This window comes from Natator depressus, chromosome 3, assembly GCF_965152275.1.
Source record: "Natator depressus isolate rNatDep1 chromosome 3, rNatDep2.hap1, whole genome shotgun sequence".
NCBI lineage: Eukaryota > Metazoa > Chordata > Testudines > Cheloniidae > Natator > Natator depressus.
In genome coordinates, this window is record NC_134236.1 from 165346575 (window position 1) to 165370716 (window position 24142).

General features: G+C 39.8%; 1 protein-coding gene across 1 annotated transcript in view; it reads left to right on the forward strand.

The window, feature by feature from the left end:
• The window catches only part of USH2A (usherin), a 562110-nt gene that overhangs the window by 325968 nt on the left and 212000 nt on the right, over window positions 1-24142 (forward strand). The window contains exon 38 of the mRNA XM_074949260.1: window positions 22178-22357. Within this exon, the coding sequence (XP_074805361.1) occupies window positions 22178-22357 (180 nt within the window). The remainder of the gene's footprint in view (window positions 1-22177; window positions 22358-24142) is intronic.

Consider the following 24142-nt stretch of genomic DNA (forward strand, 5'->3'; position numbering starts at 1 on the left):
CCAGATCAGAATGGTGTTTTACAACCACTTTGCATATTTGTAAAGGAATATACAAGACACAACTAACTGTAACCAAGGCAATTTTTTAATGCTCTACATTGAATGCATGTTTTTCAAGCAATTGCGCAGTGCAACAACTTATTTATAAGTACAATTCTGTAACAACTTATTATAAAATACCAGAGTAATGAATAAGAATAAACACTGACAAAAATGTATGTGCATCAAGCTATCAAGACTCTTTAAAGGTATAATAAAATATCATACACAAATAGCATTTATAAATTCTACCTTAATAGCAAATATTGTCATTAATTTTTATTGTCTTTTAAATCATGATTGTTGTAAGGTATCTATAAAAGTATTTCTGGTGATATTGATAATTATGAAAAAACTCTGCTGAAAAACAATGTTCAGGTGATAGTTATTTACTCTGTGTTAATCCTTCTATGTACTGTAGGCAAATAAAATTTAATCAGTATCCTAAGCGCAGTAATACGTGTGATGGTGAATCACTGATGGCTTTTTAAGTTGTCTTTTTTTAAATAATCAAAGTAAAAACAGTTTGATTCTTCCAGTATTGCCAATAAAGAAAAATACGAACTGCAATTTCTGTCCTCTGAGAGGAAGTATATAAATGCACTTGTTTGTGTAGATGTTTGAGAACATATGTGCTGAAGAATTTAATGTGTGGTAGGCAGTCTCAGCTGACCCCTCACAAAAGCCCTTTTTTATGCAATGAAGGCTTTGATGTATTCTGCTGTAAACCACTTGTAAGATTATGAGGTGAAGGAGTGATGATCGATTTGAAAAAAAGGAGCAACATTTTGGCTGGACCCATGACAGCACAGCCATTTCCGCCAAAGCAGCAGGGTGAATAATGCAAAAGCCATATTCCCCTTGTGTTTAATCTTGCATTGTTTTTGCAGAGAAAATTTCTGCTTGCCTTCTAAGTCATGTCATCCTCGGTTGTCATCCCGTCTCTCAAACCATCAAAACGGTATTAAATGTTGCAAAGCTGCGCAGCAAGAGAACTTTCAAAAGTCAGAACCCATTTGCAGAGCAGCCCTTGTAGAAAATATATTCTGTTCTCGGCAGAATTTTCCTTCAGTTCTTTCCACTGAGAAGTTTACTGATTTCTCCCAGTGGAATCTGCTGGAATTTATCGGTTCATGGTTGGCAGTCACAGATTAAGGTAAATGTCGATCCGTAATGACCCTCTACATGTTAGTATTGCAGTAAAGCTGGGCTTTTATGTCAAAGATATCGGAGAGGGAGCTATTACACATGACAGGGGTGATCAAGGGACTCCAGACCAAGGCAAGCATTATTAAATATTGACTAGTTCTGTGATTTATGTAGAGCTGGAGGAAAAAAGTGACTTTTTAACCATTATATATTCTTCAGCAACGAAAACCAGCCATTTATCTCCTGCTGGTAATAAAGAACAGAGTGGCTGCATATTTTAGTGGAGGGGAAAACCTGGCCTTATAAATGAGATGGACTCTTTCATGATAACATTTCAGTTTGCTAATTGCCAAAAGCAAAACAGGCAAATTGGAAGCAATTACAAGATTTGACTTAAAGAGGTTGCTGTGTTAGTTCAACTCAGGAGGAGGTACTGGGGGGTTGGAAGAATTGTCTGGGGAATGGAACACACAACATTTCATTACATTTGTTCACTGTTGCTGAAACTTTGGTTTGCAACGTTAAATAAATAAATAGTGTTTAAATATTATTCCTCCCCACATCCACCTCAGAAGTCAGCAGCTCTAGCAGTTGACATTTATGCTCACTGTTTGGGAGTATATGTTCCTCTGCAGTAAAGAAATTGCACATTAATTCATGAAACTTTATTTAAGACATCATCTGTTCACTAGATTTACACAAAGCTTATTGAATTACCTGATGGTTAATTGCTATTTCTTTGACATAATGAACAACTATATTTCAGCCTTTGCAGTGATATCTGTTAAAGAGGCAGCAATTATAATGTATACATTGGTGGTGGAATTTGGCTCGTATAAAGATATGTTAGCATCAAAATAATTGCATCCTAAGCTTGGGTCAGTGGCCTGTTTGTCAGTGTGCTAACCTTCAGTTTGGGAGACTAAATTAGGAAACAGACTTTAGATCTTGGATCCCAAACCAAGCAGACTGAACATGTTTTAGAGATGAAGCACTCAGCTTCCTTGCAAAAAGTGGGAGGCAGCAATCACATTGATGCTAGAGTGTTGTAATTTATGTGTCTATATATGTTTATCTGCTATAAGTGGATATACACTATGTAAATGCCTTATGGTGTGTATAGTCTCAAAGAGATTATACACACTATAGCTTCTGCTGAAAATTTGAATCTCTTACAGTCTCATATCTGATCCCATGTATGGGCAGGCTTGTCCCTTTCTTACTCAGCAGAAACATTGATATATTCTGCTCCAGGGCGCTTGTATGATTACTAGGTGCCAAAAGAATGGTCATTATGGGGAGAAACAGGACATTGCTGTGTGGCCCCAGAACAGTAAAGTCATTTTGGTGATTACCAATTACTCCTTGAAGCCATTTCATCATAGTGTTTAGTTATGGGATCATAAGAATGGCCCTACTGGGCCAGACCAATGGTCCATCTAGCCCAGTACCCTGTCCTTTGACAGTGGCCAGTGCCAGATGCTCAGAGGGAATGAACAAAACAGGGCAATTATCGAGTGGTCCATCCCCTCTCATCCAATCCCATCATCTGGCAGTCTGAGGGTTAGGGACACCGAGACCATGAGGTCGCGTGCCTGATCATCTTGGCTAATAGCAATTGGTGGTCCTGTACCACGAAACCCCAACCAATTCTACAGACTTGAAATGGTCATCTCAGACCAGATAGACAAGATTATAAACAGATGGAATGCAACTACAGTAATGCCTACCCCACCACATTAAAAAATAATGAGTTAGGACCTCAAAAATCATGAGATTAGCTTAAAAAGTTGTATTTTTTTTCCAGGGGAAAGGTATTCTCCTAGTTTTGGTGTCCTTGGGATACATTCTACTCATGTTTTCAAATTTTTCTTTGCAACCATGAGGGCTAGAAACTTACTTTTTTGTAAAAGGAAAGTTGAGATTCTCACATAATCCCGTTAATACAGACCTGGGGCCTTAAGAAAAACACCAAATATCATAAGAACTGTGTTGGCAACACAGTAATGAAATATAAATTACCTATGTGGTTTTACTTACGTTTATTTAGACATTAAGAAACAACACTCCTTATTTAAAGAATGTCTTAAATTTGGGAAGGAAAACTTGAAGCTAAAGAAAAGCAAACAAATATTTAAGCATGCAAAGGCATCCGAAAAAGGTAGCTATAGATGAGTCACGATGTGTTTTGATCAAAGGACTGATCTTCTGAAGTGCAGAGCACCATCGTCTTTCATTGTAAATAATAGTGCAGCCTCTCACAGGGTCAACCTCCAAATATGTAGCATTTTCATGGCATTTTTACAAGAGCAATTCAGCACCTTAAAGGGTTGGGCCCATGGCATATACGCTTCATTAAGTGATGGAGTCTTTCTTCATGAAAAATAGCTTCAAAGTATGGCAAGGGGTATCGATATATGAAGCAGTGATCCTTTCAGACATATCCCATTGAATTTATATAGTTTTTTACCAACCCATCCCCAATGTATATCCCGCAGACTGTATTTGATATGCTGTTATCTTATCAGTGACCTACTATAGCATATGGTATGTTGAGATAGCAGGTTCGTGACATAGAAAGTGTTTAAATAACATGTAATCTTAACACTTTCTGTGTCATGAACCTGTTATCCCAACATTTTTGAAGGCGCCAGCTGATCTTCATGCTGAATATTTTGTAGTTGTCCCTAGGCTCAGCTGCTGTTTTATTCCATCCAAAACCTTTTGAATTTCATACACACATCTGTATCTGTCTGCTTGATATACACCTGATTCTCCACAAAAAAGTGACTATCATACATCATTATTTAAGATACCATCTTGCTAATTTTCCATCTAGTGATATATTTCTAATAACTTTGCCACTCTGGAGTTTAAAGGATATTAAACTGCCTAATGGCTTATTGGTTATTTCCTTGCTATAATAAACTGTATTTAATCATATACAGTGTTCTTGGTATGGGGACAAATGATCCCCTTTAAAATTACCCACAGAAGTTGTAAAGAAATTGTAATATTATTTAGGAAATAGTATGTGATTTTGTAATTAAGGACTGCATGGTAGTGCAAAAGCACAAAAGAGTGAGTTAAGGTTGCATAGGCAATCTTAACTTTGGCATTTCCTGACTTTTGAGTGCTTAATCATACAACCAAGAAATTCACTTAATATAAATTTGTATGGAATTTCCTGGTTTGTCAGTACCAAAGGGCTCCAATGGTGTCAGGAAGCTGGCCTCCTATTTTTTGTTGTTTACATATCAGTAGGGTACGGGTCTTAGGAAGCAGTTAAGACCCTCGTCACCATCCACTAATAGCCAAGTTGGTAAGGAGGGGAAAATTTTATCATAAACAGACTAACATGGTCATTGTGGAACTACAGATGTAGATCACAGATCCGGAGGTGCTGCTTTGGATTTTCTGGCAAAAGAAAATGCTAAGGTTGGATCTTTTCACAGTTTGACTATGCTGTTCCATCGCATCTAAGGGCTTGTCTACACTTACAGCGCTGCAGCTGTAGCACTTGGGGAAGACACTATCTATGCTGATGGGAGAGCTTCTCCCGTTGGCATCGGTAGATCACCTCCCTGAGAGGCAGTAGATATGTTGAGGGGAGAAGCCCTCCCATCGACATAGTGCTGTCAACATCAGGGATTAGGCTGGTATAGCTAAAATCCATTGAGCAATGTTGTTATACCAACATAAGTTTGTAGTGTAGACCAGGGCTAAGAGAGACTTTTCTGTAACCATAGTAGCCTTCTCTAGCAAACAGCACGGAGGCTTTTATGTATCTTTCTGACTATACATCTAGTTGCGAGGGCTTGAACAAACTGAGAAGGAAGTTTTGATGAGCCTGTTACACCATTCTGATCTACATGGGTATGGTTTCCAAACAAATACTTGTTCCTATTAAACTGCAAATCTGACTACAAGTGATTATACAGATCCTGGGTTCTGTTGCAACTCTAAAGCCATCTTCCTGACAACCTGTTTCATGATAGCATAGAATTACAGAGACATATCTTGAAGCAAACTAGAGGTGTCTAGTTCAAGATCTGCTGCCTCCTTTAGAGAAATCTGTAATAGGACTTTGTATTGCAAATGCAATATCTAAGGCAGGAGATATTCAGTTCTATGTTGATCTCTTTAAGTGCCCCACAAGGACTGCTTGATTACCTGTTTGTCTGTCTTGATGAAAGATTAAGGCTTTGGGTCCAGCCCAGATTCTCTTTGCATAGGACTCAAGAGGGCAAGGGAGCAAAGCTGAGTTGACCCAGTGCAACTTAGGGCAAATCACACCTGGCTGCTGGCACCCTCATTGAACTACCTGGCAGCTGGGAAAAGCCAGGGCAATTGACATGTCAGCCATGACCCTCTTCTCCTAGCAATGGCCCTAAGGCAGGAGCTGCAGCAGGAAATCATCATCTGGCTGATTAAACTGGATTTATGACCCTTTTGCACCACCACAGTGGTGCAAGGGTCCATAGGTGGGCCAGAGCTCTAGCCCCATGTGTATTTGGATTCATTTGGCAACAAGTTTGACTTAGCCAGAGCTCTGACCCACAGTGGCCCTTTTGTGGGTGGCTTCAGCATGGTCCTAACCTCCATGTTCGTTACATCACTTAAGTCAAAGTGGAGATATAGTCCTTGCTATATTATTTTCCATTGCTTTTTGTAGTGTTTTTTGTTAGACATCCCTCACGCTACTTTTAAGCTCTGATATTCTTCTCGTATCCTTAAAGAGAGGTAATTACGAACCTTGTAACTCTGTTTGTTTGGCAGTCTCCCATAGGATTCTCACTCGCATACTAACCTCCCCTTCAAGCCTGCGGATCTTGCAACCAAGATGTGTTTTTCTGTATCCATAGGGTTACATATAATTTAAGTACTATGTTTCATGTTTCCCTTTATCCACTGGGGTATTGTCAAGTTTCATTTTTTGTTTTAACTTTGGCATTTGTTGAAGAAATTTTAAAAAATCTGGTTGAGTAAATTGGTTCTCTATTAACGCAGCTTCCCCTTTCCCACTAGGTTCCTGGTTCAGTGCTTAGGCACACTTTTGAAACAGGCCATAGATGGTGAATGTAGATATGAACAGATTAAAACTTGAACTTCTTGCTCAGAAAGAGGGACAGATGGTTGGTGGCAAAAGCGGGTTTTTCCATTCACATAGAATGGAATGTGCCAGCTGCTGACATGTGGTAACAACGCTCATCTCTTAAATTATGGGAGTTCCCGACCTATTGAAGGTTTGAGGCCCAAGAGTGAGACTCCTGTGAGATGACGTCTTCAAAAAAGCAGAATTACAAGGGTGAGTACTTTCCCCTTAGATATGACAAGAAAAGGATTTCAGCCAATCAACTCCTAGAAAAATCAAATATTTATCCTCTCAGAAATGACAAAAAAAAAGGGTCTAATTTACACACAATGGGTCAAATTTACTGTGGATGGAGACCCACTTGTGTATACAATAATCTAAATTGTTTACACGGTTACTGTGACTGTGCATTCAAATGCATATTTAGATGTCTGAATGTCCATTTGCATTCATAACTGTTGCAACTGAATGTATAATTTTTAATTGTAAGCTCAAGTGCACAGTGTATTAGCTTGCATTACTTTGAGGATTGATTGGTTTGTTCGTTTTGCCACAAAGACCTCTACTCTCTTTAATTTCAGGCCATCATACATTGTAGATTTTCCCGATATAGATAATCAAATCACATCACTCATTTTCAAAACATCCCACTCGCTCATACAATTATTCCTTTTTTAACCAGCCCACTAATAATTATTCACTTTTTAGGCCACTCTTGAAACAGTTATTCACCTACAGAAACTGCACTTATGATGTAAATAAAAGATTCAAGAAGACCGCATCACAGAAATTTGAAATCTTCTCCAAAAAAATAAATATCAGTGTTCCATTTATCTTTCTGTGGTTTCTTGAATCAAGTGCCTCAGCTTGATTCCAGTGTTTAGTTACTCACAAAAGAAGTTTATTACCTCACATACTCCTGTGCTCGCAATAGCACATTAAGTATAAAAAAAGCCACCACAACGTTCCTTCAGTAATTTATCCCTGTCTGGTAGTCAGGGCTCCATATATTCTACAGCACATTGGACCTAAATTCTGTAGTAAGGCTTCTTGATTTCTTTGGTATGCACATTAAATTCTGTACCACTGAGAATAATATTACCCACCTTGAGATGACAGCTTGGGGAAAGGTAGAGAAAAGCCTTGAACTTCAAAGAAAGAAAGAGAGTCCAATATGAGTAAATGAAATTAGGGTGATCGCAGCGTGACTTAACTTCTCTGTTACTTGTGTGATGTATCACTAAATACATTTTAACCCTGTTTCAATCAGAGGCATTATTGTGTTGTCATAACACCTTAGGATAATGAGACAACTCAGAAATGAATTCACATTAGCCAGATTCTCTGCTAGTGTAAACTGAGGCACTTCCATTTAAGTCAGTAGATATACATTTACATCATCTGAGGCCCTAGCCCATTGTATTTTGATACACTATTGTATTGAGTGGTAGAGGTTCTGCAGCTCCAAGTTCTTTGTTTTTTAAAATAGTCTAGCAAATTGCATGTATGGTATACTTTTGGTGTCTCCAAATGCTCGTGAAAAATGCAGTGGGCTCTAGTGGATTAAGTTCAATCTCAGTCATGCTACTGATTTACTCTCTGACCTGGGATAAGTCATTTAACCTGTCTGTAACTGTCTCCCTGTCTCTAAAGGTAGGAAAATAATACTTATCTACCTCCCAGGAGTGTTGTGAGGATTAATTGGTTAATGTTTGTACAGCACTTGAAAATGTAAAGTACTATGTAACTGTTAAATATTATTATTAAATGAAATTGAAATTATATACAAGCCCTAAAGATGGGGGGTGGTGAATGATCCGAATATGCATGTTATATCAGTATATGTGTACAGGACTTGAAGGCAAGTTCAACACAGAGGAATGCACTATTTAAACTCTGATTTATGTGACCAGAATTTACACCACAGAAAACTCCAGGTTTTATACACTCATTAGCAGAATTACTGGACAATGTTTATTCATGGCTGAATAGTCCTTGAACAGTTTCACAATAAGCTAAGTACAAACAGGTTTTCCTTCAACATCAGATATTCTTTTCTTTCCTGTTTCATGCAGTGTATGGCTTTATTGCAGACAATACAAGGAAAACGTCCTTTCTTTAACTTCTCTTATATCCCTTCTACAGTGGACCATGGTTTTGTGTTTCATGGTTCTGTAGAAGACCCCAGTGTCATACTACAACTAATATTGTTTTCAAGATCTTTTTCTCCTTCATTTTGCATAGTTCTTTTTTTCCATAGTTAACCAGTCTGCTTCTGCTCAGTGTGCCATGTGCAGCTTCACTGCTACCATATTGTAGTGCAGGTACACAACGATATGCCCTACCACTTTTAGGTATCTCTTCATCCGCTCTTGCAAGCTAAGAAGACACAGGCCTGATCAGTAATTGGATGGCAGACCAGACTAGATGCTTCAGATGTTTCAATAGTAAACAGTACTACCAACCTATGTTATTGCTCTAGATAGATTTGGTGAACCATGCACTGAGGAAGGCTGGCTTTTGGTTGCTTTATATTATTTACAGTCTTCAATTCTCAGCAAGACTCTCAGGACCAAATTCATGGTGTAGGTGCCTTTCAACCTGTCAAAGCCCAAATGCAGGAAGCAAAGTAGACAATAACTGAAAATGGCGGTCACAATAAAGTATTCATGCACAAGACTGAAAATGTTCTCAGTGCTCTTCCTACAAAAGTATTCATTCCTTAAATATTAATAACACTTCCCATAAATTCAGTTTCATTATTCTTTTTTTCCTGAGGTAAATAATTTTCAGAAATAACTGAGGACACATCAAATTGGTACCTTAAAGTCTAACATGAGTTATGACTCTCAAAATGAAGAGAATTTTGAGAAATATCATTAATCATGTAGCAGAAAAAGCAACTAAAGGAAGAATGCAAAATGAAGCAGACTTCCTCTGCTTTATCTTATTTCTTACATGCTTCTAAGTTGTTGCTGAAAGCCAACTAGTTCCTGTGCCCAGTTATGAAATGAAAGGCAACCAGCACATATTTCCAATGAGTGACTATTGTGTATGCAACCCAGTCCACTCCGGCAACAATACATAACAGATCAGAGCCCTAACAGATGAGGTAAATAAGTTTGGATGATCTTATGTGTTTGTCCAGAACAAGTCTTCTGACCTCCAGAGAATGTAGCAAAGGCCATCTATTTTCTCAGGGAAGGGGGAAGTAAGATGAGGACTGGCTTTGGGGGGGCTGGGGCAAAACTTAGTGGGATATTTCTTTTATTTTTATTATTAGTTTTTATCTGGGTTATATGATGGGGATCAAATTGGACTTGGATTGAATATGTAACTTTTTATATTATGTCAAAAGTACCGAGAGTTCAGGATCGGTGTTCTTTGGTAGATATGGTGTACAACAAACTAAATAATGCTATTCATATGATTTTTACGTAGCTTTTGTCACAATAATTAAATAAGCTAAAAAGATAAATTATTTAGTTCTGTTTCTGATTCTCACATATCTTCCAAATCACTTGAATAAGTACAATAAATGTCCTCTTGAGTGATTTTGTGGTACTTTGGATCTACAGCTGCATCATTTATGATGTCACATGTAAGGTTGACTGGAAAAGCCATAAATATGTTTTATGTCAAATAAAAATCCTAGATCAAGCTTAGAACTTCATTCCTTCTAGAGCATTACAACTTAGTGTAATGGCATTTGACAGTATTGGCATTTTTGATACGACTTCTTTTGGCTAGCTCAGCATTCTGAAAAAATAAATAGTGTTTTCACTCTGTGATTGAAAGGGTTAAGTAGTACCAATTCATTACCACTCACAGAAGGATTTATTTTGTTCTCCTAAATCAGTTTTATTCCCCATTGTTATTATTCCCTTGGGTCAGCTCTTCCAATTGAAATCAATACAAGTGCAAGTGACACAATCAATCTAGATATTTGATTATGGATTTGAGACCCCCAGTCCTGCTCAGTGCTCTTTAGCTAGTCTCTTTCTGATAGCATCCCTCGAGAACTGAAAATTCATATTGGCAACCATGAATTATGAACACAGATTTAGAAACCAGATAATAATCTCCATTTATGTACTGATGCTTCTTATAGGGAGGATGACAGAGACATTAAAAGATAAAGACTTGATGTTTGTAAACCTAACTGCTTATAAATATTTTTATTCTATAAGCTTTCTCCTGAAATAGAGAGGAAATTTACAAGACCTCATGGCTCATCTATAAAACCCCAAACAAAATAGATGAAATCTATGGTTATAAGCTATATTGTCAGTACAACATCACAGATGATGTAAACATTTTTATTATTTGCTTCTTTAGTCATTTATATACATTTTGGGTTCTCCTGAGAGAGACTGTATTCCATGCAGGTATCCTGCTAACATCACAGCCCAGTGAGCATCATGGTGCTGGTTGTACCCACCAACTTATGCACAGGGCAAACAGATTTTCCTCTCCCCTGCACAGGTTTCTGGGAGACCTGCAACCTCCCATAAGAACAGCCATGCAGGGTCGGACCATTGGTCCATCTAGCCCAGTTTCCTGTCTTCTGACAGTGGCCAATGCCAGATGCTTCAGAGGGAGTGAACAGAACAGGGCAATTTTCCAGTGATCCATCCCCTGTCATCCAAACCCCAGCTTCTGGAAATCAGAGGTTTAGGGATACCCAGAGCATTGGGTTGAATCTCTGACCATCTTGGCTAATAGCTATTGATGGACCTATCCTTCATGAGCTTCTCTAATTCTTTTTTTAACCCAGTTATACTTTTGGCCTCACAATATCCCTTGGCAATTCCACAGGTTGACTGTGCATTGTGGGAAGTAGTATTTCCTTATGTTTGTTTTTAATCTACTTAATAGGCAGCGGATTAAAAACAAACATAAGGAAATACTACTTCCTCATTGGGTGACCCTGAGTTCTTAAGGGGTAAATAACACTTCCTTATTTACTTTCTCTACACCATTCATTATTTTATAGACCGCTATCTTATCGTCCCTTAGTGATGTCTTTTCTAAGCTAAAGAGTCTGGTTTTTTAAATCTCTTCTTGGACAGAGATTTGCCCCTTGCCCCTAATCATTTTGTTGCCCTTCTTCGTACTACTTCTGATTCAAATAGATCTTTTTTTGAGATGGAGCAACCAGAACTGCATGCAGTATTCAGGGCATGGGTGTACCATGAATTTATATAGGGGCATCATGATATTTTCTGTCTTATTATCTATCTCTTTCCCAATAGTTTCTAACATTTTGTTTGCTTTTTTGACTGATGCTGCACATTAAGCAGATATTTTCAGAGAACTATCCATGAGGACTCCAAGAGCTCTTTCTTGAGTAGTAACAGCTAATATAGACCCCATCATTTTGCACGTATAGATGGGATTAGGTTTTCCAATGTGAATTTCTTTGCACTTATCAATATTGAATTTCATCTGCCATTTTGTTTCCCAGTCACCCAGTTTTGTGAGATCCCTCAGTAACTCTTTGCAGTCAGATTTGGACTTAACTATCTTGAATAATTTTGCATCATCTGCAGATGTTTTCACCTCACTGTTCTTACCCTCTTTTCCAGATCATTTATGAATATGTTGAACAGCACTGTTTCCAAAACTGATCCTTGGGGTCCCTGCTGTTTACCTCTCTTCACTGTGAAAACTGACCATTTATGCCTACCCTTTCTTTCCTATTTTTTAATCAGTTACTGATCCATGAGAGGATCTTCCCTCTAATCCCATGACTTCTTACTTTGCCTAAGAGCCTTTGCTGTGGGACCTTATTATGGGGTTTACAGACTCCTCTCTCTGGCTGTGGCAGGGGAAAAACTGGAGCAGTACTGGGCCTGGAAAGCTCTGCCCCTCAGATACTGGCAAGCATGCTCCTGGGGAAAAGAGCAGTATAAAAAAGAGCTCCAGAAGCCCAGACAGGAGAACTAGAGAAGACATTTCCAGGATGAGCACTGCCCTGAGACCTCTTACTCAGGAGGTCTGGATGTGAGTCTTTCCCATATTTCTTTGAGACATCATGCCAGAGGTAGAGGTTGCCAGCATCAGCTCTGAGACTCTGAGGATTTAGAGCAAAGCACTATACTCAGACACCAGCCATGCCCCAAGCTGAGACATCGGATGGGGTAGGAAGTAGCCCAGGGGAAGGAGAACAGGAGGTGGGCCATACATAGGCCAGCCCATGCTGTCACATTTTTAGGGCAATGGGCTGGGACCCAGAGGAGCAGGAGGACCGGAGTCCCCCTTCTCACCTGAGATTCCCTACACCTAGCACTGTGACAGGCAAGGCCAGGGGTTTACTGCCAAGGAAATTGACTCAGTTGAACCCCATCCAGGGTCTTGGACACACTGGGAGAAAAGAGAAACTGAGGTCTGAGTCTAAAGGCCTGCTGACTGATCCAGCAACCCTGCTACAGACCTTGACAAAACCTGTCTGAGAGTCCAAGTACAGTGGATCAACTGGATCACCCTTTCCCACATGCTTGTTGACACCCTCAAAGAATTCTAATAGTTTCACAAGGCATGATTTCACTTTACAAAAGCCCTGTTGACTTTCCCAACATATCATGTTCATTTATGATAATTCTATTCTTTATTATAGTTTCAACCAATATGCATGGTACTGATGTTAGCTCACTGGCCAGTAATTGCCAGGATCACCTCTGGAACCTTTTTAAAAATTGGCATTACATTGGCTATCCTCTGGCCATCTGGTACAGGGGCGGATTTATGCAATAGGTTACATACCAGTTAGTAGTTCTGCCATTTTATACTCATCCCACTCTAGGGGTCTGGAGGTTTTTTACTCGCGTTTTAATTTGAATTCACTGATTCTCAGTTAACTAACACCATTCTAAATGCTAATGTAGGCACTGCAGAAATTTTTGTTCCTGGTTATCGTGCACCCCACTATTAGCTAAACTCTGCATGTTGGAAACAAAAAGCTGGATCATGAGCTCTTTAGGTCAGGTCTGTGTTTTCATGGTGTGTATGTACAGTGCCTAGCACAATGAGGCCCTCTTTCTTGATTGGTGCCCCTAGATGTGACTGCAGTAGAAATACTAAATAACAATAATGGATGTCCTTATGCAGTAGCTTCAGCACTTTTCTTGCTGTACTGTAAGAAATAGAAGCTCTTAGTAATGTGAGAGGCTCAGGTGCAAGGGGTGTAGATGATTTAAATGACAGTAAGAAAGTAGTAAATGGTTCATTCAAAGAGGAGAACTTTCTCTTCCCTGACAGATATTTCCACTTACAAACAGCCAAGGAAAGTTAGGGCATGAACACACAGGTTTTTCACTGGCAAGACTCTTGTGACTCAGTTGGATGAGCAAGAAGTAGGCGAGAGTGTCCAAGGAACTTTCTCCCACCTTGAACTGGGGATAGGCCCAAATGGTAGTCATCCATTGAGTGTAAGGACTTTGCTCACCTCCGGTAGCCATGACCCTTACTTCCCTGCACCAGCTAGCAAAGCAGGCTGATGAAGGAACAGATACATGTTTCATTCTAAGCAGTTGGTTCCCCCCTGAAACCCATGTGCCAGCCTGAGGCATGTTTCCTCCAGGAGCTCCTGCTTTGGCACTTCATCCTTAGACTAGCCTGTGAATTCTGCCCACAGTCTAGTCCAGAGGTGGGCAAACTACGGCCTGCGGGCCACATCCAGCCTGCGGGACCCTCCTGCCCGACCCCTGAGCTCCTGGCCCGGGAGGCTAGTCTCCAGCCCTTCTGTTCCCTCTCCCCCGCAGCCTCAGCATGCCGCGCCGCCAGCGCAGCACTCTGGCAGCCGGACAGCACAGTTGCAGACCCGCCGCCAGCCACCGGTGCTCCAGGCAGCACGGTAAGGGGGCAAGGAGCCGGGGGGAGGGGGGGTTGGATAGAGGGCTGGGAAGTTGGGGGTGGTGGTCAGGGAGTGGGGGTGTGGATAGGGTTGGGGCAGTCAGAGGGCAGGGCACAGGGGGGTTGGATGGGGCAGGGGTCCCCGGGGGGCAGTCAGGAAGGAGCGGGGGTTGGATGGGGCGGCGGGAGGCAGTCAGGGGCAGGGGTTCCAGGGGCAGTCAGGACAGAGAGAAGGGGTGGTTAGATGGGGCAGAGGTCCCGGGGGGCAAGTCAGGAATGAAAGGTGGGGTTGGATGGGGACAGTCAGGGTTGGGGGTCCTGGGGTGGTCAGGGGACAGGGAGCAGGAAGTGGTGGATGGGGTAGGAGTCCCAGAGGGGCTGTCAGGGGACAGGGAGGGTTGGATGGGGCAGGAGTCCTGGGGGAGCCGCTGGGGCGAGAAGCGGGGCGGGGGGGAGAGATTGGATAGGAGGCGGGGGCTGGGCCACGCCTGGCTGTTTGGGGAGACACAGCCTCCCCTAACCGCCCTCCATACAATTTTGGAAACCCAATGTGGCCCTCAGGCCAAAAAGTTTGCCCGCCCCAGTCTAGTCCATAAAAAGGAGTGAGCAAATAAAGACATGCCCCTTCCCATTTGCCACGTTAGGATTTAGACTTGTTTGCACTGATAAGAATAAGCAGGAATTTTCATGCATTGATAATAATAATTTCCCTTTACAAGGGCTCTTTGTTTGGGGCTCTGAAAGTACTTCACAAACCTTATTGATCACCACAGCCCTGTCAGATAGGTAAGTAGTATTAGCCTCAATTGACAGAGGGGGAAACTAAATCAGAGAGAGACTGAATGCTATGTTCAGGAATGGAACTCAAGAGTTTAGACTCTGAGTCCTCTGCTGTGAGGGGCTATATGCCCTTTCTCTTTATTCTTTAAATATTCTGTACCTTTCATTTTTAAAACTGTAACATGTTTTAATTATCATGGAAAAGTGTAAAAAAAAAGGAAAAGTGCTTTCAGTTCAAGGATCATACAAAAGTTGGGAGCTATTCATTATTAATAAGAGTAGATGCTCATTTGGGATTGATAGCGGTAGTTGGATTTGCCATTTTATCACAGTTAACGTTGTGCTACCCATCTTTTATAAGAAGCTCTCATAACATCCAGCAACCGTCTCCAAGCCCTCAAAATGGGAATAAGGGTAGCCTGTGATAAGAGAGACTCTCAATTACAGAGCACAGTTTCAAGGCTTGAGACCATGATCTATGTGTAAGAACAACACATCTGCCAACTCCAAGAGCAGAGGAACAAATAGCTGCTCAGTTGATTGAGGCAAAGGTGGCAGTGCACTCATCTGGAAAAATAACAATTTGTTGAAAAGAGGAACAATAACTCAAACTGAAAAACAGAAAACTCACACTTTAAAAATAGTATGGTAATAGTATGGTAACTGAAAAAACAGTTAGTAGTATGTGATATCCACCCAAATAAAAATGGGGGGAAATATAATATGCTTTCTTAATGGCATAAAATCAATCTGTAGTGTCTTTTGTTTTTAATTCTAAATACTATACTAGAAACATAAGGGGAAGAGAGAGTGGTGGAGGGAGGATTTTAGGTGGCAGTAAATATGTAGCTGGGGCTTTGGGAATGGAATTCATGAGTGCTGGACAATATGGCAGAATCAATGGAAGATAGAACAAACTTGTAGTGGAGGGAGTCTCTATGGTCACAGGACTTTTTCCAGAGGTGTTCAGTGGCACAGAACCAGAAATAGAGAGAAATACAAGTCTGGGCACACCTGGGGTTGGAGGGATGGACTTTTTGGTCATGGAGAGGGACAAAAAGAGAGGAGAGGGAGGGGAATCAACAACTGAAACAGCAGAGGAGAGAAAACAGGGCAAAGGGGTCTGAGAGCAGTCAAGAAGCCATGGACTTCAATGGATTGGAGGTTGTGGAAGGGCCAAGTGGGGAGAGAGTTGATGAGGGTTGGAAAGCCGTGTTGAAGGAGGTTAGAAAATGGTAACATGGACATTAAATGATCAGAGAGAGAGAGAGAAGTGTTGAGTAAGGGCAAGGTGAATTGAGTGATTATTTCTGTGAAGGGAGGGAGTTGATACAGGGTTTGTAATCAAATGAAGACGTGAGGGTAACGAGGCGGGTGGCTAACTGGTAAGGCAGGACATCGTTCTGGAAGATTAAGTTGTTGAGGTTGAAGGTGTGGGATTGTGAGAAGAGAAGGAGGTTTTGTGGAGTTTTAGATTTTCCTTCATGGGAAGGGTGGAGGGCTTGAATCTTGTATTGTTATTTGGCTCTTCATATTCTTTCTATTCACAAATAATTTATATTGAAGTCTAAATACAATTTGGGTCCAGTATTCATCGATCCAAAATTTCAGGGGGAATTTTTTTTTTTTTTTGCTGTAGGTACATAAGGAGGCAGTGTTAGCTAGTAGTTAAACCGGTAGTCTGGTCATGAGAACAGCTGGAGTCAGTTCCCAGTTCTGCCACTTACTGTTTTTGTGACTTGAGGTAAGACACTTAACCTCAGTATCCCTGTTTGCTCACATGTTAAATAGGTATAAAAATAAGCATAGGGTGTTCTGCAGGTTCATTAGATAATGTTTGTGTAGTGCTTTGAGATCCTCAGATGAAAGTTCTATGATACTATAACTCATTCAGTAGCACCTTACAGCATGAGCAGTCCCACTGAAGTCAATGTGAGTATTTGTGGAGCAAGATTCTACTCAATGTAAGTAAGGACATCAGAATCTGGCCCTATATAAGAACAGTAGAAGTCAGAAATCATGTTTCAGAACATGAAACAGCCTTAAACTCAGTCTCACCAAATAAGGTGCCTTCTGAAGTACAGTAGTAGAAAATATTTGTTATCTTGTCTTTGTGACTAGAATGTGACAAAAACACCATATTTTCCGGGACGCTAACATAATGTTAAAAGGAAACAATCTAGTATTAAATATGTATGTGAGCATAAGTACTTTATTTTTATAGAGTGCCTTTCATCTTGAATGATTTCACAGCACTTTTCACATATCATACATGTAAAATGTAGCCCCTTCTAGGGTAGAGAACAGCAGTCAACCAGCATACAACACACTGCCCGCAGGGGTGGGGAGAGAAATTTTTTTTATCCAAGAACGCCAAGCCAGGGAAAAAAACAGTGCTCTTATGAAAAAGCATCCTGGGTTCTTTAATGTCCACAGAGAGTGGAAACGAACTTAGTTCGAAAATTCCTACCCCAAATCTCCACACTCTCAGTAAACTGTTTGGCATTGAAAATGTATTGCCTTAGTAATCAAGGACCTGAATAATAATAGTAATAAATATACCCAATGCTCCTTGAGGAAGGTGTGCCCACTTGATACAGAATGTACTTTTGTCATTTTGTGTACAGGATGCAGTTTTTCAATTTAACATCTTTTCTACCTCAAAGTATAAATTTTTATCCAGATGGGGAAGGCTACCTTAAAAGAGAAACATTCCTACAAAAATACAGTTTTTGAATGTTAGAAGAATGTATTTGGGTTATTTTACTTCCTTTCTCATTATAGTCTTAGTCGTGAGAATGGTTTCATGTTATGCCATTTCTGTTCTCGTTACAACCTTTGTCACATGAATAAGATATCAGAATGCTAATACCTAATATACAGTATTCTGTGTCTGCTGGTACAATACTGTACTACTGTAACCTTTGCAATATTATGTATTCTGATTGGCTGTCCATTTCACCTCTTCCCCACAAGTTAATAAGGCCGTAAAAAGGAGAGAACTTGAAATGGCCAGCCAGTCAAATTACAGAATATTGAAAAGGTCAGAGCAGTACAGCACACAGAAAAAAATTACGGAATATATGAGGCATTAAAATTCTTGTGACAATGATTATAACAAGAATGGAAAAGGATACCCATTTATGTTATTTCAATCTAGTGAACCCCATAGGATGATGTACCCAGGACAGCATTAATTTACGCACCACCAAGCTGCATGAATTTTATGCACCTATTTACACTGGTATTCAATAGAAAGGATGTGCAGCTGCTTTGGAACCCCTTTTGAACTGTACTTCTAATGATACAGAGACCCTTCAACTAGAAACACCCACCAAGTAGAATGCTGTGTAAAGCTTTACCTTTTTTTACAATGATGTACAGGTGGAATGTCTATAAGTTATAAAAGGATGTTTTTACTACCTTACTTTTTTCTTGTTCTGCATTCTTTTCTGTGTTGGTAGATAGATACTGTTCTTTTTTAACAGAAAGTGAGAAAGTAAACTTATTTTTGGTAGCCTTTAGTTGGAGGGTCTTTGAGTATCATCATAATGACATGATAAAACACAGAGATGGGGGAAGAGCTATATTAAGGCAGGATCCTTATGATCCACGTGTAACAATATAGGTAGCAGCAGTAAGTCAAGAGAGGAGAAATCCAGGCTTCATCCAGGTGGCTGGGAGGGGAAAGAATCATGAGGACTGGTCCTGGTGTAAATGAGGAGTGACTCCACTGGAGTCAGTGAAGTTACGTTGGTGCAAAAAACTGTAAATGAGATCAGAATCAGGCAGAGTTGGGGATAAAAGGAGAGAGCCTGACTGGAAGAAAGTCCTTCTGGGAATGAGTAAGATCAAGGAACCTGGGGAAACCTGGGATGGTGAAGAAGAGCTGTGTATGTATGTGTGGAGGGGTTCATATCTCTGAGAGCAGTGCAGGCCATTCAGGGGGAAGATTGGCAGGCTCTGGGGGAAGCTATTTTCTTCCTACCTGGGAATGCTCCTCCAGAATGGGCATGTCAGCAAGGTGGTGATGGGAACTTTTCTAATGAAGCATCAGCGATTGGTCATGTCAGGTACTGTGAGGCATTGACTGTTTGACCAAAGTGAAACCATTCCCCTTAAGGATTTAACAGTGTCTCAAACGATTGTTCACAGTGGAATATGGCACTCTCTGTAGGAAGCTGAGATTGGAACTAAGAGAGGGGTGGAGGAAGGGACACACATGAAAACTGGAAAAAGAGATGCACAATCTACTTATACTCCCAAATAAGGACCAAACTGAGGCAGATTAGGCAGGAATGACATAGGGTGATATGAAATGCTTATCATCATAGCACTTTCTGTCAGGCTGAACCAATGCGGCTGCATTTTCCAGCCCAATGAAAGCAAAGTTTATGCAGTGAAAAGTGGTAAAGCTGCACACTGTATGTCACTCCCAGCAGGAGCAATTTGAGGACCTGCATTTTAAAAATATTTTTCTAATATTTTATTTTTGCTAGTAGCTGTAAGTAGCTTGGCTGGGAATGGCAATAAGAAACTCTTGGTCTGTGTTAGGAAAATGGTTGGTGCTCTTCAGTTTATAAATATATAAAGCAGTGAAGAATCTGAATTGCCGTGTTGTCTAACTCATTGTAAATGTGCAAGTTCATTTTTGAGCTGAATAGAATGGTTATATAATTACATACTTCTCATAATTATTGAGTAATTATATACTTCTTATAATTGCCGAGTAATCATTCTGCTATAACTAGAACTTAATGTTACAACTAATTGTATAATTACTGTGTATTAATGCTGTTATCCTGACAACTTAGAACAAAGTGTTGCCTTGTCGATTTTTTCCCCCTAAACTGCATTTTTAAAAATAAGATACTGTTGCTTGTTACCTATCTGGAAAGAGATTTAAAAAATAAGGAACACAAACAAGTGAGCAGGGAAATTATGTGTGCTCATCTAGGGCTTGTATAGTCTAGCATGAAAGGTGTTAACACATTTAAAAACCCCTAGTGTAGACTGGCCAAGATACATTTTAACACATTAGTTGAGTGAGGTGAACCTTGGGGAGCCTGTGTTACAATACGAAGGTCTAATGTGTTAAAATACATCTTGCTTTGTCTACACTAGGTATTTAAAACTTATTCATGAGAACATTTTCACTAGCAGGTTTTAAATATATACCTTTTATCATAGCCCAGATAAGCCCTTAGGTAGACTACATAAATTAGGGCTTGTATGTGTATATGGAGTTGGAGTTTGCACTTTACTGTGTTTTCTGTTCTTTCACTGTTGTTCATAACACAGTAGTGAAAGCACAAATACAAAGAGAGACTGCTTCATTGAGAGGCATATAGGGGTTTGAGATGCATATACAGACACCGAGATCAAGCAGTGGCCCCATTCACAATTCCCTTCTAGCAGGAGTAGAATGTGTGAGCTTGCATAAGGATGGTCTCAGGTGAATAATGCTACTTTTGCCGAAATTTATCTGTACCTTTTGTGGACTGTGAAGAGTTGTCAGGCCAGATTTCTTGCATGAGACAAAATGCGTTCTTTATTACAGCATGTAAAATAGGGTCTATTGGCATAGTTCTGTTCTCAGTTCCACTGGTGTAATCCAGATTAAATTTATTAACTTCAGTGAAGTTACTTGAATTTACGCTAGTGCAAATGAGATCAGCATCTGTCCCTGAGGTACACTGTGTTGCGTAGTGGTATTGTAATGGAGGCAGAATTTGGCCAACAGATAAATTGGACTTCAGTGGAGCCTGAAAAAAGGAATGCAAGACTAAAAGTTAAAAACACAAGAGGAAGTAAATTTACAATACTTTAGCTATGGAATAATCAAAACTGTGCCCTAAATTCCACCCAAGCAATTCTGTTGACATCAAGAAAGTGGCATGGCTGCAATTTGGGGCCAATAGCTTTAAGTGAATTACAAAATGTTTGTAAGAATCACCAAATCAACGTATGATAGCTGCATAGAGAGAACACTCAGAGTGTGCGCTGGCCTGAGTTTACTACTGTGTGTGAGGATGTAACTGAATGTGTTGGAAGTGCTATTGAAAGTGGTGTTTGAAGAACTGCTTCAAGCATAACAATGTGCTCAGTTTTAACAATGCATATTAAACATGCACAGAGAAGAATGGAGCCCAATGAGTGTTCACAAAGGTGTAACTAGAACAGAATTTGTTTGTATTATTATTATTATTTTGAAATATGTATATCTGTTGTATTTTGGTTTTGCAGTGGACTCAGACTGGAGAACTAGATCCACTGCTTTTGAGAATTACAACTCATATTGCCTTTATTCCAGATATTTTAAAATCCTACATCTTTCCGTTCAGCTATTAGATATTCTGTCTAATCAGATACTTGTCACTGTGGTATTTGAACACTTCTGTGACCCTACCACTGATTTTTATGCAAAATTCACATTGACTTTAATGGGAGATGGTGATGATCATATTATCACCTGTGTAGCATTTTACACGTTCAAAACATTGGACAGTAAATGAGCCCAGTTTTGCTCTCATATACCCAAGTGCAAATTCCCTATTCTCCTCTCTCTCGTCTCAGGGCTTTTGGGTTTTGGGATGTATGAAAGGGTTGGATTTTCCAAGAGGCCTAAGGGAGTTAGTCATGCAAATCTCCCAGTTCAACTGAAAGCCTGTAGGTTCCTTTGGACACTTCATAAAATAGAATACTGCCAATCTTTCTTCCTCCTTCACTAGGCACTAGGTCCAAGATCACATTTGAGTCCATGTACTTTTCAACCAATGTTTGTAGTTCTCACATATGCAAATGGGAGTGATCTACCGCTTTGATGGAAGTACAAATTTCTAGGCAGAAATCCTGGCCCCATCAAGTCAATGAGAATTTTGCTGTTGACTTCTATGGGTCCAGGATTTCATCCCTAAACTTTTTGAATGATCCTGCTCATTTGAACAGCTGTGAAGCAACAGTCAGAACACTAATGACTCTCAAATGTTGGCCCATGTTTTCAGCCTATAGCAATCTCTTTCTGTACTGTATGGTTAGTTCTTATGGTACCTTACAAATACCACAAGCTATTAATGAAGAAAGGAGAAAATTGGGCACAAAATATTAAATGTTCAAATGGGGTCATCGCTTCCTCCCATTGAAGTCAATGGCAAAATCCGCATCGGCACCAGTAGCGTCAGACCTTGGTCCATAAAGAATAGGAATTGCAGTAGGTATAAAACCTAACTATTGTTCTCCCCCCCTTTTTGTTTTGAACAGCTAGTGCTAATTACACTATTGTAAATGGCACAAAGATCTTACACAGCAGCAAAGAATCCAACATATGGGTGCCCATTAGAGGACTGATTCCATTTGCTAACTACACTATACAAGTAAATGCTTCCAATAGCCAAGGCTGCGTGATAAGTGATCCCATAACAATAGCCATGCCTCCAGGGGGTAAGTAGAAAAAAAGTTCTGTTATTCTGCATGTTACAAATATACCGTTATGTTGTGCCGTGTTGTTCTGTTGAACACATTGTTTATTATTGCAACTGAGGGCATGGCTACACTGGAAACTTCAAAGTGCTGTTGCGAGAGCGCTCCCGCGTCAGCACTTGGAAGTGTGAGTGTGGTCGCGTGCGAGCGCTGGAAGAGAGCTCTCCCAGCGCTCCTGGTAATCCACCTCTACGAGGGGATAAGCTCCGAGTGCTGGGAGCCTGTTTACACTAGTGCTTTAAAGCACTCTGACTTGCTGCGCTCAGGGGGGTGATTTTTCACACCCCTGAGCCAGCAAGTTAGAGCGCTATAAAATGTAAGTGTAGCCAAGCCCTTAGTATTTGAAGTTCAGAGGAACGTTTGCGTTAGCAACTGTTACTCGCAAAATGGTTGGGTTCAGCTTCTAATACGACCTATTGCACATCTTAAAAACTGTCAGATATCTGGGCAGAGGTAGATAGCCATAAGTTTGTGTGTGTGAATGTGAAATGTCCTGCATTTTTTGTTAATTTGTGAGAGGCACTCAGCTAGTATAGTGATAGGCTAGTCTGATACAAGAACCTAGATAAGTGCGCAGGCTGCAGAGGGTAATCGGATTTTGTATAGAAAGTGTAAGCTATGCACAAGAACAGTATTGGTTGGATATATTTTGAAGTGGTTGGTTTGTTAATGGTAAAGGTCAGTTTCAGCAGCATACTGGCTGGAATCACAAATTGGTGTAGATCTACTGAAATCAATGGAACTATACTGATTTACAGCAGGTGAGGATCCAGTGCACTTTTGGTAAGTTATCTGTCAAGAAAGGTTTGAAATGTGCTTCATACCACAGCTGAACAAATACCTGCAAACATTTTATCTGAATACTCACTGAAATGAAAGCCTGAATTCACATCAGATGGGTTTGTGTCCCTTTTGTATTGTCTTTACATTAATATTCTAATGAATGAATTTTCTAGCAGGAATGTTTGCAGAAACAGTGAAATGTAAGTGAATATTCCTAAAAGTGAATTTTGAATCTATAAATGAGAGCTAAACAACAGGCTGATCCTTAATAGTATATTTATGGAGCAAAGGACTAGGAACAATGCCAGGGAACCTACATATACAGTAAAAACTAGCCAACATAACACAAATATCAAATAATACTCACAATGATATGTTTGCAAATAATGTACTGACCAAAAATTATTTGTAAACAAATGTGTTGCAAATAACTTTGACTAAGGAAAAATTGTAAACTGTGTACGGACAATTCTTCAACAGGAAAAGAGGATCAATTCACATAATATACTGTACACTTCTAATAGTGGACTAACCTCTATCCAATGCTAAGAAACAAAAATATGGTTTTATTATAATAAACTAAATTGGAGATAAATTGTTTATTGAAGCTATCCATTAACATCAGATTTAATCTGTGTGTGATTGTTCGATTTTGAAGGAAAGAATCAGAAATTTGGTGCTGACAGTTTTAAAAAATGAAAAGATACAGGATCTCTGAAGATAGGCAAGGATGTGCACAAGTTTATGATAGCCATTAGGATATACTTTCTTTCATCATTAGATTGTTGTTGATTACAATTAGGAAACTTATAGCTTTGAAATTATCTTTTTTATGACCTTGTGGTAGTTTAAAAGCAATACCTCATTGATTAAATAGGTTTTAGTTCATGCTTCCTTTTACTTAATGATCTGAAAACATATTATCCTGATTTACACATAAAATCATGCTGAAAGCATGTGGCA